A 17,905-nucleotide genomic window follows, 5' to 3' on the forward strand; every position below is an offset into this window, starting at 1 on the left:
TGATATCGACGTGGCAGATGCTATGAGAAAGGTCGTCGACGAGGCGCTTGAATGTAGCTACATGTAACCCTGATCGGACAGCAGTCAGGTCATTGCCCCATGTAGGCGCCTGCCTTAAGCCACCTCAGGTAGAATGAAATAAGAGATCACGAGCATTGAACACACTGTAACTGCGTATTTCGACTGTATTAAGGGTATATTTCCAATAATTAAATTAATAGCTTTCGTGTGCCCACACACTAATAAGTAATGCAACGACAGTTCGCAACCCGGGATATCAAAGCTGAAGCAAACCCATCACCAATCTTCTTCCGTCATCCATCGTTTTGTCCTGCTACAGCTCCTTAAATCGACGCTCTGGCAATGTTCTTGCCCTGGACCAGACCAGGACCCTTCTCAGTGAAGAAGGTCTTGGCCTTGGCGGCGCTGACGATGAAACCAGGCAGCTTCATCGTGTTAAACTGGCCTGTGGCCTTCTTCTTGCCAATAGTCACAAACACCTGCGGCTTGAGCGTGAGCTTGAGGTCCTTGACCTTGGTCTCGTTGCCGGTGAGGACCGCATCGAGGTTGTCGGCGAGGTGCAGCGCCTGGCCTTCGGCGCGCATGAGCTGTTTCGCCTCGAGGTTGCCGATGTCGCCGACGCCCCAGACGTTGGTAAGGCCCTCGACGCGGAGGTCGTGCTTGAGCTTCAAGTTGCCCTTGTCATCGAGGAGGTGCTCCGGGATGAAGGAGGAGTTGGGCCGAACGCCAAACAGGGGCAAATACAGATCCGCGGTGAGGGTCTCGCCGTTGGACAGCTTGATGGACTTGAGGGCGCCAGAGGTGTTGGCCTCGGTGACGCGGGCGTTGGTGACGAGCTTTACCTTGAGCTGCTGGAGGTTCTTGGCGGCGATCTTGCCGAGCTGGGGAAGGAGGCCGGGAAGCGGCGCGTCGCCCTCGACGATGAGGGTGATTTGCTTGGTGGAGCCGTAGGCGTGGCCAAGCTCACCGGCGGTCTCGACGCCCGTGGTGCCGGCGCCGGAAACGATGATGGAGTTGGCGACCTTGACCTCGGACTGGAGGTTGTGCCATGCGGTGAGGGTCTCTTCGTGGGTGCCGATGGTCTTGAAGGGGACGCCGCTGGCGAGGGAAGAGCCGGTGGCGATGATGAGCTGGGCGTATTCGAGAGACCTCAGGCCCTCGTTGGTCTCAATTTGCACAGTGTTGGTGGTCGCGTCGAAGGTGGTGGCCTTGCCGAGGACGAACTCGAAGGCATCCTGGGGATACTTCTCGAAGCCGGGCTTGATTTCGTTGAAAAGAGTGTCGTCGGAGAACTCGCCGGGAATAAGACCGCGCACGGCGGCGCAGTTCCAGTAGAGGTGAGTCGAAGGGGAGACGAGGATGACCTTGAGATCCTTGGCCTTGGGCTGGGTGTACTTGAGCAGCTTGTGGGCGACGCCGAGGCCTGCGTAGCCTGCGCCCAGAATCACGACCTGTTTGACCATTTTGAGAGGGTGTTTTGTGTTGTAGAAATTGATGAGGCACGAGTTGTTGTTGTTGCTGTTGTTGTTATTGTTGTTGTTGAGGAATAAGTATTGACGGTGTCGAAGGTCAGATTAACTTCCCTAATCAAGGGAGAAAGTAAGCAAGGTCGCCGGTATTTGGGGGCTGGAGGTTGAGATGTGACGGTACGGGATAGCCGTGGGGGAGTGCGGGAGTAGACAACTTTGACAGAGCATCCAACGAGACACAGTTGCTTGGACAAAGAGATCTACAGTAAGAAGAGAAGGTAGAGGGCGCAGGGTCTAGAAGAAGGGTGGGAGCGAGGAGGATAATGGATGATTTTTATCGATACAAAGGCAGAGAATTCGGGGACTTTTTAGCTGACGCCCTGGGCTTCGGCCGAATCCTTCCCATCCCCAAAGAGGTACCACACATGCCTGCACGTTCACGTATTTACCTACCTAGTTGCACTACGGCTCGGTCTTTTCCCTGTACATCGTTGCTCTCGCGTTGGATGGGACCAGTCGAGGACCAATCCAATGTTTCAGACGAAGCGGCGCTCGGATTATTCAGCTTGAGCTTGCGTGTGACAAGCGAGATTGGGCTTTGTAAAGCTTGGTGTCCTTTTCTTTTCTTTTCTTCTTGCGGTTTTGGGATCAGACGCATGGAGCGGGTTAATCGTAGTGCTATCCGGAGACTGAGATATGCTACAAGCAAAAGACGTGGAATAAGCCGTACGGCAGATGTACCGCCAGACAATGTCCGAAGCGCGTCCACTTCAGCACGAACCAACCAACATGGTAAAGGTAGGGATTCGGTGCGGCAGGGGTCCGAAAGGCCAGGCCGAGTCAAGGCAACGGCGCGGCGGGTGCCACGGCATTAGTCAGAGGTAGCGCGCGCGCGCGCTCTCGAGGAGAACGGGGACAGAAGATGCAGTTTTTCCTCTTTTGATCATATGCTTGTTGCTACATTGACTGCGGAGTCTTGGGAGAAACTGGCCAGATGCCGCGCCAAGTGGCTGTATTACGGGCCCTCTCGCCCTTTGTTGCTGTACTGTGCCACTCGGGATGCCGCGCGCCGGAAGGAAAGGTCGCGACCCAATGAATAGCCTTCACCAATCGTTGATTCCCAAGATTCGCATCCGGTCTAGATCCCCTGGTCGGCAGAAGTATTAGAATTTAGATGATTAGAGTGGGAGATCATAAATGGGGACGGCTTGAATTGTCTTTTTTTTTTTTTTTTTTTGGTGGTGTCCCTGGAGTCAGTCCTAGAGCGTTGCCTTAGTCAGGGGGTTGGTCGGCGCATTGGTAATACTCGCGCGCGTCGTCTTACCTAAGCTTCCAATGACAGTGGAGGAGTGGGAGCAATGAGTGGAAGCAAATTCAAGTGGTGCACATCCGTATACCTACCATCAAGCCATCATTGAAGATTTGTGCTGGTAGTGTCGGCCAAGATACAGTCCGTTCGCCGTATTTTCAGTTCATGATGGCCCTGGCTTCGGTCCCGGTAGGCGCGGCGCTCGGGACCGAGTGGATCCCGCTAGATCGTATGTGGTCACAGTGTGTCACTAAGCGCCGCACGGATATTTCGGCGGTCTCACTCTCATCCGCCACTCTCTCAGTCTCTCTCATTCTCACATTCTCACATTCTCACTCTCACTCTCACCTTGATCTCCCGCTCTGAGGCACTAGAATCTGACATACTTCAATTCACAATCACGTCAACGTCTGCGGGTTATTTGTGTGCAAAGTGAATGACATTTCGCGGAAAAGCATGCTGGGCCACAGTGTAAGGACCAACGGCCATCGACGGAACTTAATGACACTCCCAAGCTCGGATGATCATTTCATGACGCCAATAAGCTTTCGCTATTGGACCTCGATCATAACGACTTCCTCGCATTCAATTGCTCATCAAAGCTTGTCTAGGAGCTATGACGCCAAGTCACCATTTTGCACAAGCACTGCACGCATTAATGCAAGCTTCATCCTTCACACCACTTCCAGACGGATCCCCTTGCTGCCTTTCTTCGGCATTGCAACAGCAAGGTCATAATCGTACTCAATATCGGCATCTGTCGTCTCATACAATCTCAATTGCGGCAGGACGCGCAACGTCATGGCAGCAATGGCCACGTGAAGCTCGCAGTATGCCAGCCTGCGTCGGTCAGCTGAAGCTCAAAAACTTTTGAACCGTCGGTTCATGCGGGAACCATCGCTAAGAGAGTGAGAAACTTACTGCATGCCCAAACACTGCCGGCTTCCTTTGGAGAACGTCAATAGGTACCGTTCCAAACCCCGCCTTCTCTGCCCATCTCCATCAAGCCATCTCTCAGGAAGGAACTTGTTTGAGTCGGGAAACACCCTCTCGTCGTGATGCATGATCCACGCCGACATACCGCTCGCATATCCTCGCGGTATAACATGCGTCACCTCCACCGGTGCCGAGGCGCCTGGCGGCGTCCACGTGCCTTGGTAGACCAAATCTTCGTCCGGTGCGATTCGAGGCAGTCTCGATGGGGAACCATAACCCATCCGCAGTGCCTCCATGATAGAGGCCCCAAAGTAAGGTAGCCTCTCCAGAGTGGCCCAGGTCGGTATCTGCTTTGGATCCGTCGTGACGGAGAGAAGCTCGGCTTCGATCTTCTCAACGACGACTGGGTTGCGGAGCAAGTGATACGTGCACACGCTGAGTGCCGAGGCTGTTGTCTCGGTGCCAGCAGCAAGCATCACTGTCGCCTCGCCAGTCAGTCGCTTGATTGTCTTCTCTTCAGGTGGCAGGTCTGATTCCAGAAGCGAGTGGATCACCGTCGTACGGTCGCGTTTGATACCGGCCTCGTATGCTGACTTGGTCTGTCTGACCATCTCCGGCATTTTTACCTGGCTGGTTAGCATTGGGCGTATGTAATCTCCGTCACAATCTCTCACCTTGGATTGCTCAGCGAGTGCTCCCATCTTCGACGATAGTCTTCTGATGACGTCCCTATCCATGTTTAGCATCTATCAAACGAACATGCAAAAAGGAACACTCACAACGGAACAGCCTCCATTAACCATGTCGTCCACGGGAAGTGTCTCATGATGTGGATCAACTGCAACATGACATAGACTGCCTCCTTGAAGTTGGGCTCCCAATCAGGCTGATGAAGGAAGCCGAATGGCTGCCCGAAGCAATAATCACTGACGATGTCGGCTGTGAAGCAGCTGTACGCTGACGCGGCTTCGAATGGTCCACGACCCTGGTACCGAAGGAACTTGTCGCATAGCCGCTGGGCATCTTGATGAATCACCCATTCCAATTTGGCAATTTGTACCCGGGAAAAGTACTTGCTCGCTGCCGCTCTGCGGAGGCGGTGATGAGCGTGATCAACAGTGCCAAATCCTCCCTGACGACTAAGTTAGCCGACTTGAAAGGTTGATTTGGATCGCCTTTTGAAGGTTGCTCACATTTTTCAAGCTACACATCATGTGTCAGCCTACTATATTTGTAGAGCGATACCTGGGATAGGGCGACTTACTCTGCTGCAAAGCCCTCTACGAACATTTTCGACTTGTTGCGCTTCTTGTTTCCATTCGCGTAGATGATGTCCACAAACTCAGGGTCATTGCAGTGAACTTCATCCGGGTTGATCCGGACGATGGGACCTGGACGCATCAGATGATATCAGCATCGGCCAGTTCCAAAGACGCACGTCAAGTTGACGTTCAAGTTGACGTACCGTAAATTTCGTGGAGACGTTTGATCTCATGTGTGAACTTCCCCCAGCGCACCACGTCGAACCAGACTTCGTACCAATATGTCGCGCCGGCGAACTTCGGGCCGGGAAACTTTGCCAACGGGTGTAGGGTGACTCTGTATATTGCCAGGAAAGTTCCGTAGAGCGCCCACGCCGCGAGCCCGACTCCAAGGATCTGGGTCCATCGGGCGGCGGCCCAAGAGAATGAGGGAAAGAAAGAAAAATCTCTGGTAGACTCCATGCTTCGTCTGTGAGAAAGCCTAGGAAGCTGATGTTTCCTTGGAGAAATACACTAATATAGAGGTATGGAAAAATTAGAGTCTTAAGGGATGGTCCACGTTTACAAGACGCATTGAGGGTTCAGACGGCTGAAAGGAATCCCCACCGTTTGGTAAAGGGGGATCGCGGATCGAGAGGTGTATGGGGTCTAGACATGTGCATGGCTCGTGCTATCAAGAGCCACAAAGACGCATGTTGGCCGTTCCTGGCCATTAGGCTTTCGCCACAAAAGCCTTTGATAGCCACAGCTTGAGCCTGGACCACAGCGATCTTCAAGACAAAAGACGCCATAGATTGTCATTGTATCTGGCTGGTAGGCCCATGTCGAGGGACCGATGCTCTAACGTCAGAGTACCATCAGTCTGCTCCAAGTTGAGTGGCCATGAACACCGTGGTTGGTGAATCGACCCAAAAGACGCTCATGTGTCTGAGGTGTGGGCAGATTCTCTGTCTTGACTGCCGAGTAGCGCATTGGGTTATGGCCTTGTGGATGATGTTGGTGGCTTTTTGACTGGAATGAGGCGTACCAGGAATCAGGACGATGTCTCAAGCCACTTCGCCCTAAGAGCAGCTAAAAGCGGGCTGAGCACGCCAGTAACCTTAGCTGTCAAAGCTGTTTCCAAAATGCTGGCTAAGCCTTCACAGGTCCAATAGACGGTGATCGATGTTGGCATACGCGAGCATCCATGCTAGAGTTCAACTCCGGCTGATGAGGTTTGGAGGCAAAAAGAAAAAGACACACTCGCATTTCGCTGCTGATGATGCCTTGCTAGAGAAGATGAGATTTATATCTATGTCATTGGTCTTATACTCCTATGAATGTAAAAGATTATTCTCTGGTTTCTACTACCGTATATACCTAAAAGCCCGAGGTACTCTCCCACCCTAGCACTTTCTGGGATACTTAAAATGCATCGACTATTTAACACGTGAGAGCGACGACGCAGACACAGCGGCAAAGATTTCGTCCTCGGCTCCATCCTCCAAAGGCAATAAAGGTGACCTAACGGTCGCATGTTCCAAGATTCCCCTCGCAACCAACGCGTGCTTCAACGCCACGGTGCCCTCCATGTGCGATCCTCGATGGTACACAGCCTTGGTCACCGGCAACAACTTGTCGTGGATCTCCCTCGCTCTGGGGTAATCCTTTGCCTTGCCAGCCTTGATTAACTCAATCAGAGCCTCGGGCGCAATGTTGCCGTAGCCAACCAGGAAACCATCAACATCAAAGGCCGTGTGCAAAAGATACTCGTCATGGCAGGTGAGAATCTGGAGATCCGGCCTCTCCTTTCGGATAACGGGGATCTCGGTGTCCCACCGCCTCATGTTTCGGACACCGTTTTTCATCGCAAAGACACCAGGTTGCGCCGAGATATCGAGAAGAGTCTGCAGGTTGTACGTTGCTTTTGTGACGTCCGGGTATTGGAACAGAATCAGCGGCAGTCCGCTGACCTCAAAGACGCGCTTGTACCGGTCCTGCGGGGCACCGGGCTGGTAGCCGAAGCGGAGCCAGCCGTGCGAAGGGTACAAAAGGCCGGCTGAGGCACCGGCTTCCCGGGCGCGCTTAGCTTCGAGGGCGGCTACTTCGGTGCCTTCTCCCGTGATGCCGGCAATGATGGGGGTACGGTTGTCGACGGATTTGACAAAAGCCTTGATGACGGCGAGTTGTTCGTCTTGCGTGAGGAAAGTGCCCTCACCGGCGTGGCCGAGAACGACAAGACCCTTGACGCCTGAGATGCTGCCGAGCCACGATCCAAGACGGTGGATAGCATCGTAGTCTACGCTGCCGTCCTTGTTGAAGGGGGTGACGGGGGCAGGGGTGAGACCGCGGAGGTCAAGGCCGACATTGGAACCCATGGTCGAGATAGGTGATGTCTTTTGGTAGGGGAAGGTGTATAGAAGTTGTTCTGGGGTTTTTAGGCTTTGATGTTTGCTTTGACTAGTGAAGAAAACAGAAGTCTCGAGATACGGTCTGCAATGATGCTTTTATAACAAGATCATGATGAGCTTCACACACAACATTTCTTGGCGGCTAGATGAGCTCGCGTTTGAACATATGCCGAAGTCGCGTCTAATAAATTCGGCACCCCGCAATGTTTTCCATGAGTTTAGGAGAAGAGTGAATGCTAACAGCGTATGTTTGGAGCTGACTGGTAGCCCCGCTCATCCGAACCGCCGTGAAATGGTAGCTTTCTTTTCCGGGAAGAATCCGAGAAATACAAGTCCGAGAGGCCCGGAACCACGACTCATGCCCACTTAAAGAGGGGCCAGATCACGCAGGCAACAACCAGGAGCACTAGGAAAGAGTGCCAGGATGGGGCTTGACAAGTCCGGGCTCGTCCAATTGTCACCCCATCCACATGCCGCAACCTTGTCATAGGTTGTGTATTCCTGAACTTTGGTGCAGAGGATTGCAGAATGAAAAGCGCGACTGTCTCGGCATGCGCGACAGCAACGCATTGCAGAGACACTCCCCGCCTCTAGCAACGCCTGACTCTTGAGAATGAAGTCAGGTCAAACATTCTTAATCCAGTCAGTTCCGACCATAATCCTGTAATCCGGGCTCCCATCGATGCTGACGCTAAGCATGAGTGGCTTGACGCTACTATCAAGACTGGAAAATACGTGTTTTCCGAGCCATTCGTCTTTTTCGAGAACCCCAGCGCCAAGGGCGGTACCCCAGATTCTTTGAAAATTTCCCCCGCAACTCTAGAGTCGACCGGAAGTTTATACCGCTTCCCCAGGTTCATAGTCCTGATTTGATATGATGACTCCATCAACCGCTTTTCAACTATAAAGCCGAGTCGCGACGACTTTCTAACTTTGAGAAATTCCTTCATGACGATCATTTCATCCAGTGGAGAGCTTTCTGACAAAGAGAAAGTGTCACCACCCGAATCTGCATTAGGAGACATGGGTGTCAATAGAGTCTCTTCGGACCGCTCCGACATCGAACACGTCTCTCATGAAAAAGACTCTGTTGCCCACGATGAGTATCAACGCAATGGCAACCTGAGTCCGGATGATGTTGCGTTCCTCGGCACATTTCCAGAGGACAAAAAGAAGAAAGCAGTTCGGAAGGTCGACGTACGTACCCCTCGATTGTCACTCTCTCCTAATTTGCGCAGTACCTGGTGTACCTAACAATAGAATCTAACTCGCATCTCCAATAGTACCGACTCATGCCGATGTTGATATTGCTTTACCTCATGGCGTATCTCGACAAGACCAACATTGGAAACGCTAAGATCGAAGGGCTATTAGGTAGCCTCAATATGACGGGCGTCGAATACAACATCGCTGTCTCTGTCTTTTTTATCCCTTTCGTACTGGCAGAGGTACCGAGTAACATGATCCTTCACATGTTCAAGAGGCCTTCTCTCTACATTGGTGGTATTGTCACATGCTGGGGCGTTGTCATGACCTGCAACGGCGTGGTGCAAAGCTACGGTGGTCTAATTGCTGTCCGAATATTCCTGGGCCTGTTTGAGTAAGTCATCACCTTTCGATGGTTGTGTCAAACGTAGCAAATGTTTACTCGTGAACAGAGCAGGTTTCCTACCAGGCGCTATCCTGATCATCTCCAAATGGTACCTTCCAAACGAAACACAGACTCGGATAGCTCTTCTCTACACGTCTGCAGCATCCGGTGGAGGCTTCTCTGGCCTGCTAGCATTTGCCATTGCAAAAATGGATGGTGTTGGAGGATACGAAGGCTGGCGCTGGGTTCGTCCGGAAGCTGTCGCAATTTGCCTGGAATCTACTGACAATGTCTTAGATCTTCATACTCGAAGGTCTGGCTACAGTGGTTATTGGTGCCATGTGCTTCTTCTTCCTCGTCGACTCCCCCGCTCTGTCGAAGTGGCTTGACGACGACGAAAAGCGTTACCTTGAACTACGACAAGAGGCCCGGCGGGTTTATCGACCGAGCGAGTTCAGAGAGAAGCATTTTGATAAGCAAGCTTTATTTTCTGTCCTGACAGACTGGAAGATTTACCTCTTGATTTTCGCAAATTGGTCAAATGCAATACCGAATTATGCCATGAAGTTTACGATGCCGCAGATTATTAAGAACATGGGTTACACCTCGGCCAACGCTCAACTGTTGACGATGCCGCCGTATGTAGTCGGGGCTATTTCGGCCTACGTCTTTTCAGTATTCGCTGACAGATACTCCTGGCGAATGCCCTTCATCATCGGTCCACAGCTTTGTCTCGTGGCTGCGTTTAGTATCTTGTTCACAAAGAGTGCCGACATTAAAGACAACATTACGTTGTGTTATTTTGCCGTGTGTCTGGCCTGTTTCGGGTAATTCTCTCTCCATCTCAAGACACTAGCCTGTTGAATATGGAAGACCCTGAGGAACTAATTCACGATCGACAGAATGTACCCGATCCTACCTGGAGTCAATGCCTGGAACGTAGCAAATACGCCGAGCCCGGAGAAACGAGCCATCAGCATTGGCTTTTTAGTTTGTGTCGGAAACATCGGTGGCCTGATCGGCAGCTACATCTACCTCGACAAAGAGGCGCCGACATATCCCACTGGTTTTGGTACATCGTTTGGATTTGCTTCGGCCGGTATAATTGCTGTTGCTGTTCTCGAAATATTGTTGAAGAGGTTAAATGATAAGAAGGCGCTCCAGGCTGAAGATGAAGTCAGAGACAGGTACACTGAAGAAGAGCTGGGCCGCATGGGGGAGAAGAGCCCGTTGTTCAAATATGCTCTCTGAAGGATGCTTGAGCACTTCCAGATACTACTACAACTTGACGTTCGTTTTCAAGATACACGCGTTCTCAAGCTATCATATCCGTGCATTGTATGCCGTCGTGGAACCTGAGGTTTTCATGTGTCTCCAAAGGCTATTAGCCAAGCAAGCGCAGAGAATCAATGAAGACTGCCTGATCTAACAAGGCTCTATATCCCATTCTTGATCATCATGTATGAACCATCCCGCAGGAGATCGAAAGTTCCCAATTCCGTAGTCTACTTACCCATCGAGCCAACTCGTCGCCCACCACACCACCCTCAACCTCAACTTCTCAAGTCGATTGAGGCAGGTTACCACCAGCATCCACCTCAGTGGATCGACTACTCGACTATCACGGCCGGTTGGCCCAATGGCAAGGCGTCTGACTACGATTAATTATGTTATCAGGAGATTCTGGGTTCGACCCCCAGGCTGGTCAAGCGAGTATACTTTTGCAACTATCATAAGATAATCTAGCTTGCGGCAGGGGGAGTATTCTCTTTTGTCAAATCATCCGGTATCTTGAGTCATTTTCTTGTAGGATTGAGTAGTATTGTTTTGAGTTATTGATCTTTCATGAATCGTGAGTAGGGTATCTGCCGTAGGCTGCTTGGATATTCTAGTAGCCCAGAGACTCGTAAATGGCGCCGAATCCCTTGAACTGCTTGAAAGCCTTGACCTTTGGCCCGTTCATGGGTTCCATGCCCTTATCTCCCTTCTCAAGCGCCTTGCGGTACGCCGGGCGCTCGGCAACATCCTTCAGGTACCTCAGAATGTTCTTGTGCTCCGACAAGTCCAGAAGAGGGTAAAAACCACGCATGGTGGTCAGAGTGAAAACCGTCATGATATCCGCAGCGCTCAGATTCTCGCCGGCAAGCCACTTGTTGTTAGCTAAGCGGTTATCGATCAGCTTGAGAGCCTCGTGGGACTTGACTTCCATCCGCTTGCCAAAGTCACTTTGCGAAGCGCCGGCGAACAACAGGGTCATAGCGCGGCCGAGAGTGGGCTGAAGAGTGCCGTTTGCGAAATGAAACCATTCGAGGTAGGCGGCGTAATCGGCGTCATCGGGGGTACGAAGGAGTCTCGGGGCTCCTGAGCCGACCTTGGTGCCATGGACGTTGAGAATGTACTCAACGGTTGCACCAGACTCTCCGAGCTCGACTGGCGGTGAAACAGTGCTGTCGCGGAAATACGGTGCGGTTCCGGCGGGGTTCTGACTCGTTCAGTTGTCTATCCACTATCCACAAACTCTGCTAGAAATACTCACAATCTCCTTGATTTCCTTAGGTGCGAGACCTGTTATGGGGTCTCTTTGGAAGACATGCAACTTGTATGGTACTTCAAGTTCCTAGTAAAGTCTTAGCGATTGCAGATCTAGATAAGTATTTGCTTGTCGCCAACCTCCAAAAGCCATACGATTCTCTCAGATTGAGAGAGTCCAAGATGGAAAACTTCGATAGACATGTTGGAGAATTGTTTCGATACGAGTCAGATAGAGATATATGCTCGGTGTCGTTGAATCTGTCTGCCTCGAGGTAAAAGAGCTGAGGGGTCGGCCCGCATGATATAAAGTAACAGGTCCGCTAAGGGATCGGCTGGTCCAGAGGGTTGTGTGCCGCCATGTTGACGTCAGGGGTCCAGGAGCAGAGTTCACGAGCGCAGCAAGCTGCGACGAAGCGAACGGTGCTGCGGTCGGTGGGTCGAAATTCTGGAGAGCCGGTGCAACTGTGAAAGCCGCCGTCCGCCTCAGAGGGGCAGCGGACAGGGACCGGCTCGGGTTGTCCGGAGTAGAGCGGGGGATAGCGGGGCAGACGATCGGATTTAGGGAGAATTCTGGTGGGGGTGGATGGACTGACCGTCCGATCGTCCGATAGACAGTCTCCCAGATCTCATCCACATCGGTGCCGAGCTACCTCTAAGGGATGATAGTGGGAGGCCGTGGGTTGCAGACTGCTGTCTACTCGGATGATGGTTGTTAGAGTGCTGGACTTATCCCCGCGCTATTGTCTGTGAAGATTTCAGCTGCATCGTTTCTGCAGCGCTGGAGTCAATGATGATGTGCAGCAGGGATCAAAGCTCGGGAGTTGGCATATTTGTCATTCCATTGAGGGGGGTCACTAAGGCCAATTCGGGCCACAAATCCGACTCTTTGTGCAAGTATCGTAGTATTTAGCTCCTGAATGATATCATTGCATAACGATTTATCCATACGTCTCTTGCGAGTTATCTGTATGCATAGAAACAGGCGAGGCCGTACTATCTGCCGGCTCGTCATAAGCAGTTTGATGCATAGGCCATATCGAGTATACTGGACGAAGTTACAAACTTACACAATCTGATTGTAAGCACGCAACACGTGGCCAACACATGTAGAGATTGCCCGGCAACAATCCCCATTGGACAAGCTCCTCGTCGAGAGATATTATCCTTTATCAACAGCATGTGAAGCGAGGGGGCATCATGGAAACAGACTCTGAGAATAGGGAGCCCGGACTTGTGGAGGGTATGAAGGTTTCGATCCAACCGATTTGCTCATCCTTGCCCCGCATTTCAGCCGAGCTTTGAGCGGGCAAGGGGGCCGGTCTGTTTGCTGTGTGTTGTGTTGGTGGCCGGTTTGTTTGCTCCCCTTAATAATCAGCTGGCCCCTGACTTTTGCTTTTCCGGACTACTCTCTACGCACAAACTCCTAGCCAGATCTGCGTGCCACACCACGCGAGAGGCGGAAGGTATTTCTCGATTTGTTCCGGTACGAGATATCCTCCGTTATGACCCACCTACGTTTTCACCATATGCCGTAATAAGACGAAGCGCACACATTCGGAGCGCCGAACCCGGTGTAGGCGTCGTTGTGGGTGCTGGAATCGACGTGGTAGTCCGGGGGATCGGACTTGAGTCAGTGGAGACAGTCAGCAAACCCATCGGAGGGTCGGATATCAGTGGATGGTGGTAGGATGGCCGACACACCGGCGGAAACAACGGCGAGCACCGACACTGGTCTCCGCGATGATGCCCCTGCAGTGACATCCGCCCCGACACCTTCGTCAAACATTTCACAACCATCCCCATCTAGTCTCCCGTCGACTACTACCGATCGGAGGAAACGTAGCTTGCCCGAGGGCTCGCCTGAAGGGCCTGACGAGGGCCGTTCATCATCGGCTACCGCCGCCGCCACTGCCGCCTCTAATCGGCGAAGAAGTCACAAAGTTAGTCGCGCATGCGACTTTTGCAAATCTAAGAAACTGAAATGCTCCGGAACGATACCCTGCGACGTCTGCACCCGGAAACGTCTCTCCTGCATCTACGACGCTATCTATCGACGGGGTAGACCGCCGACACCTCCCCCAGCTGGCAGTTCTAGCCACGAGACATCTGAAGCTCGTTTGGCACCGACAACTTCTCTAGAGGCGCAAAGGTATGTCGTTGTAAGAGTCTAGCAGTATTTGACCATGGCTAGAATTGCAGTTGACCATTCACAGAAGACCACTGCCCTCTGCGGCGCCTCTTCCATCCCTAGCTCCGCGTGATCCCCCTCTTCCCCGCCAGGGTGCGGCTCGGCCGAGAAGCGTTGATCTTGTGGTTGAGGAACCGGAAGTCGTAGGGGGTGGCCGCCGTAGCCTTCTGCCAGTTTCGCGAGCCTCGCCAGAAGTCGAGATTGCCGAAATCGAAGGGCAGTATGTTGACACCACGTCAAGTCTAACGTTCCTACACCGAGCGTGGAAACGACTTTCGTCGCAGAAATCCAACACCACCGATGTTCCAGGAAACGTACCGAGCGGCACCGAACAGCACCAGAGGTTAACGAGAGCAGGGGACAAGCCTTTTGATTCGCAATCTTTGGACGTTTCGACTCTCCCTGACCAGTCGGTCGGCTTGAACATGCTGGACTTCTACTTTGATGTCTGCGTCGTGACTTATCGATGCCTACACCAAGGCTACGTTGCCCAATGGTTCGAGATTTTGCTCGCAAATGCAAAGAACAACCTCCCGCTACACCACGAAGTCGGCTACGCCAAAGCCTCCATCGTATTGACGATTCTCGCCATCGTTACCCTTCGGCAAAGCAAGGTCCGAGATGTTGGCGAAGAAGAGAGTGCTGACCTTCGACGTAGTGATGCTCTGTTTTGCCAGGCTTTGAGTTTGACGGATATGGAAATCGGGTTGCCGAAGCTAGAGTCCTCACAGGCGCGCCTCTTGCAGGTGCTGTATCTCCTCCAGACATCTCGCATGAACCAAGCGTGGTACGTCTTCGGGAGTATTCTTCCCATCATCTCAGCCCTGGGTCTGCATCGGAAATCCGGACGCAACAGGGCGAGCAGTGACAAGGACTATATCCTGTCGCAGTGCCGGAAGAGGACTTTCTGGGTGGCATACACCATCGACAAGTACCTCTCTGTTGTTTTCGGCCGGCCGAGAATGTATCGCGACGACGATATCGACCAGGACTTCCCCGACTGTGTCAACGATGAGGACATGACACCCCAAGGTAGATCAAATGACGAGCCAGAAATGGACTGCCACGTTGAGAGTCTCATCTTCCACGCTAAACTCGCTCAAATCATTGACGGTATCTCTCGCGAGGTGTACTCGATCAAACCCGTCCATAAGGACGATCGTCTTATGATTGCGCATCGATATGGGAAGGCTCTACACCGGTGGCGTGAGTCTTTGCCACATCATTTGGGAACCGTTCGGCCCATGTCTCTGATTCCATCATTCAGAAGGCAGAATACAGCCCTCAAGCTAGCATATTGCCATGCCATCATGCACGCCAACCGCCCCTTTCTCCTTGGAACGGGTGGCCCAAGACATGGTCAGCGATCTCCCCTAGACGACAGCATAGATGAATGCATCACCGCAGCCAAGACCGCGCTTGAGACGGTTGACGGCATGGCTAGCGACGGAACCTTGTTCCACGCCTTCTGGTGGACACCATACGTCACCTTTTGTGCACTCGCTGTAGTGTACGTTTATGAGATTCAAAGAGGGAGACAGGATCCGGAAAGGGGGCTCTTTGAACTGGCGGATCGCTGTCAGAATCACTTGACGAAAGCAACGTCTGCCGAGAGCCCCAGCCGCAGATACTCTGTCATTCTCGAAGAGCTTCGACAAGAGGCCACTCCTCGTTCAGAAGGTCCTTCAGGCGACGAGAAGAAGCTAATCATTGAGCGTGCCGATCATGGAATTGCGGAGCCGATGCAACTGGACGAGAGTTCGGGCCTCCCAGCACCGCCAGCCGATATGGGAGAGGTATTCCAGCAACACGGGTTCGAAGGGATGACGAACCTTCTGAGTGGCTGGGAGACGACGGACTGGCTGGACTTGGACTCTTCGGTACACGATTTCCTCTAGAGTTTTCAACTAGGGTGTTGAGCTGATTGTCTTCAGGCCTTTGCTACGTTTCCCAACTCTGAAGGATCGCCAGTCTACTGGATGCCGGATGTCCAATGATCGCGCATGGAGTACGAGGTTCGTCCGGCTGACAAGGATATCGTAATGGCGTACCGTGTTTGAGATACCAGGTAACAAGAGCTATCTGCTGTACAAATTAGTTGTTAGACAGACAAAGCATTCGGATCGGGCGCGAGTTGTAGGGAGGAAGGGAGCAACGCACGCTCGATCGGTAACACGGCAAGCCTGAGCCTCCAAATCCACAATCCGCCAGAATCACCGGAATAATAAATACTGCATGTTCATCCAGATTGAGGCGAGGTGGTCTCGCTTTGCGGGGATGAAGCGGCTTGTCAAGCCGAGCCCCTTCTTTCAAGCTTCGTCTAAACTCCACCAGAGCTGTTCATCGCCAACTTGCTTCGACGTGGGATCCCAGCTTGTTCGGCAATAAAACATGAACCTGCAGATACTAAGCGCGGGAGTATCACCCGTGCCCGGCATGACCGGTAGAAATACCCTGTCCAATTATCCGCACAGATCAACAACGCGGCATGCCACCACTTCCCAAGGCTCATCAGCCTCCGCGCTGCAAGGCACCCCCTTCGGGAAGGCCAATGCAAGAGCCACTTTGGACAACGGATACCGGCACCCAGAGTTTCCCAAAAGAGCCGGGTTTCCCTTCCGGAAGCCATGGCAAGTGCCGAAGAAAAGCTTTTCAGACAAGTCCAGATGAACCAGTTTCTCTTTGCTTTCGGATGAGACATGGGCTTTAGCACGGCCCCCAACCAACCGGCTAAATTGACGATGATGACCCCCTTTTCAACACGACCCTGGATGTGGGGTAACGAGATCATCGGGTTTTACACATAGTGCATGCGGCCCCTAATGCTATTCGCGAGCGGCGGAAGGGAAGTCTACAAAAGTTGCCAGATGCGTCACAGGATGCTCTGTCGATAGCTTCCTTCGCTTGGTTCCCTGTGACTATAAGCAGTTGCTCAAGAACGTACCCAAGATCGTTCACCAGAGACCGAATCAGCACGCACTTGTTTGTAGCAAGTTTATCGCAGCTATGAAATTCAGCACGATTCTCTCCGCCCTTGGCCTGGCAGCCTATGCCAGCGCCGCCTCGCTGCAGCAGGTCACTAGTTTCGGCTCAAATCCCAGCGGCGTCAAGATGTACATTTACGTTCCCGACAAGCTGGCAGCGAACCCTCCCGTGGTCGTGGCCATTCACTACTGCACTGGCACAGCTCAAGCCTACTACAACAACAGCCCCTACAAGACACTCGCAGATCAGAAGGGCTTCATCGTTATTTACCCCGAGTCGCCGTACTCAGGAACTTGCTGGGATGTCTCCTCCAAGGCAACTCTCACGCATAATGGAGGAGCCAACAGCAACTCCATCGCCAACATGGTCTCATACACTCTCAGCAAGTATAACGGCAACAAGTCCAAGGTCTTTGTCACAGGCTCTTCGTCCGGCGCTATGATGACCGTAAGTCAACATTACAACTCAACGAGACAAGTCTCGAGTGACTAATAAGCAACAGAACGTCCTGGCCGCCACGTACCCCGACGTCTTCGCCGCTGGCATCGTCTACAACGGCGTCCCGGCCGGCTGCTTCTACACCGGCACCGTCAACGGCTGGAACAGCACCTGTTCTTCAGGCCAATCGATTGCCACGCCGGTACGCTGGGCCCAATGGGTCTACGACGCTTATCCCGGCTACACGGGATCCCGCCCCCGCATGCAGATCTACCACGGCAGCACCGACACCACGCTCAACTACGCCAACTACCAGGAGACCATCAAGCAGTGGTCCGGAGTCTTTGGATACAACCCAGACAAGCCTACGACTTCTTCTCAAAACACACCTATCGCCAACTACCGCACGGATGTATTTGGTGATCACCTCACTGGTGTTTGGGCTGTTGGCGTTGGACACACCGTGCCCATTCGGGGTGATGACGATATGAAGTTCTTCGGCTTGTAGCCGTGTACGACACGTCTGAATATTCTTGGATATAGGTCGAAGGAGACTTCGGCCACTATCATGGCAGTAAATAAACTAGGGCGTACTATTATTATACCTATTCACTAGGCGTCAGTATGCAATTACTCTCAGCTCCATGACCGCGGTGTGCAATCGGCCTTTGGGAAATGTCGACTTTCCCGCGGAGAAACGTAGTCCGCGGGGATAAGTTATCTGCCGCTGAGGGACGGACCGGAAGCCTGACTCGGGACCGGACCGGTGCTAACTATCTTGAAC

The 17,905-nt window shown here is 52.5% G+C and overlaps 7 protein-coding genes and 1 non-coding gene across 8 annotated transcripts; 4 read left to right on the forward strand and 4 right to left on the reverse strand.

Annotated features, from left to right (window-relative positions):
• Positions 1-172: 172 nt before the first annotated feature.
• On the reverse strand, positions 173-1,815 carry BDP55DRAFT_680796 (uncharacterized protein). Its single transcript, XM_060576135.1, has one exon. The coding sequence runs from the start codon at positions 1,482-1,484 to the stop codon at positions 345-347; it is 1,140 nt and encodes a 379-aa protein (XP_060423854.1). The 5' UTR covers positions 1,485-1,815; the 3' UTR covers positions 173-344.
• A 1,425-nt stretch (positions 1,816-3,240) lies between these two features.
• Positions 3,241-5,601, reverse strand: BDP55DRAFT_680801 (cytochrome P450). Its single transcript, XM_060576136.1, has 7 exons — positions 5,201-5,601; positions 5,000-5,126; positions 4,929-4,938; positions 4,515-4,867; positions 4,410-4,464; positions 3,721-4,361; positions 3,241-3,639 (listed from the first exon to the last, which is right to left on the reverse strand). Exons 1-7 carry the CDS (start codon positions 5,457-5,459, stop codon positions 3,474-3,476), a joined length of 1,611 nt encoding a protein of 536 aa, XP_060423855.1. The 5' UTR covers positions 5,460-5,601; the 3' UTR covers positions 3,241-3,473.
• A 390-nt stretch (positions 5,602-5,991) lies between these two features.
• On the reverse strand, positions 5,992-7,589 carry BDP55DRAFT_592993 (dihydrodipicolinate synthetase). The gene has a single exon (XM_060570944.1). The coding sequence runs from the start codon at positions 7,352-7,354 to the stop codon at positions 6,416-6,418; it is 939 nt and encodes a 312-aa protein (XP_060423856.1). The 5' UTR covers positions 7,355-7,589; the 3' UTR covers positions 5,992-6,415.
• Positions 7,590-8,410: 821 nt separating this feature from the next.
• On the forward strand, positions 8,411-10,229 carry BDP55DRAFT_563825 (major facilitator superfamily transporter; the record flags this gene model as incomplete). The annotated part of the gene is made up of 5 exons (XM_060570276.1): positions 8,411-8,584; positions 8,671-8,987; positions 9,046-9,223; positions 9,276-9,805; positions 9,881-10,229. The coding sequence occupies 5 exons, from the start codon at positions 8,411-8,413 to the stop codon at positions 10,227-10,229; spliced, it is 1,548 nt and encodes a 515-aa protein (XP_060423857.1).
• Positions 10,230-10,547: 318 nt separating this feature from the next.
• On the reverse strand, positions 10,548-11,711 carry BDP55DRAFT_757137 (glutathione S-transferase; the record flags this gene model as incomplete). Its single annotated transcript, XM_060580779.1, has 3 exons — positions 10,548-11,460; positions 11,515-11,595; positions 11,664-11,711. The coding sequence occupies 3 exons, from the start codon at positions 11,709-11,711 to the stop codon at positions 10,867-10,869; spliced, it is 723 nt and encodes a 240-aa protein (XP_060423858.1). The 3' UTR covers positions 10,548-10,866.
• On the forward strand, positions 10,604-10,686 carry BDP55DRAFT_t309. Its single transcript has one exon. It is a non-coding gene; the product is annotated as a tRNA-Arg (tRNA).
• Positions 11,712-12,879: 1,168 nt separating the features above from the next.
• BDP55DRAFT_680808 (fungal-specific transcription factor domain-containing protein) lies at positions 12,880-16,028 on the forward strand. Its single transcript, XM_060576137.1, has 2 exons — positions 12,880-13,659; positions 13,724-16,028. Exons 1-2 carry the CDS (start codon positions 13,199-13,201, stop codon positions 15,594-15,596), a joined length of 2,334 nt encoding a protein of 777 aa, XP_060423859.1. The 5' UTR covers positions 12,880-13,198; the 3' UTR covers positions 15,597-16,028.
• Positions 16,029-16,592: 564 nt separating this feature from the next.
• Positions 16,593-17,783, forward strand: BDP55DRAFT_620776 (acetylxylan esterase A). The gene is made up of 2 exons (XM_060571342.1): positions 16,593-17,130; positions 17,186-17,783. Exons 1-2 carry the CDS (start codon positions 16,705-16,707, stop codon positions 17,627-17,629), a joined length of 870 nt encoding a protein of 289 aa, XP_060423860.1. The 5' UTR covers positions 16,593-16,704; the 3' UTR covers positions 17,630-17,783.
• Positions 17,784-17,905: the final 122 nt, after the last annotated feature.

The sequence above is a fragment of the Colletotrichum godetiae genome, assembly GCF_030913485.1.
Source record: "Colletotrichum godetiae strain CBS 193.32 chromosome Unknown BDP55scaffold_65, whole genome shotgun sequence".
In the NCBI taxonomy this organism is placed as follows: domain Eukaryota; kingdom Fungi; phylum Ascomycota; class Sordariomycetes; order Glomerellales; family Glomerellaceae; genus Colletotrichum; species Colletotrichum godetiae.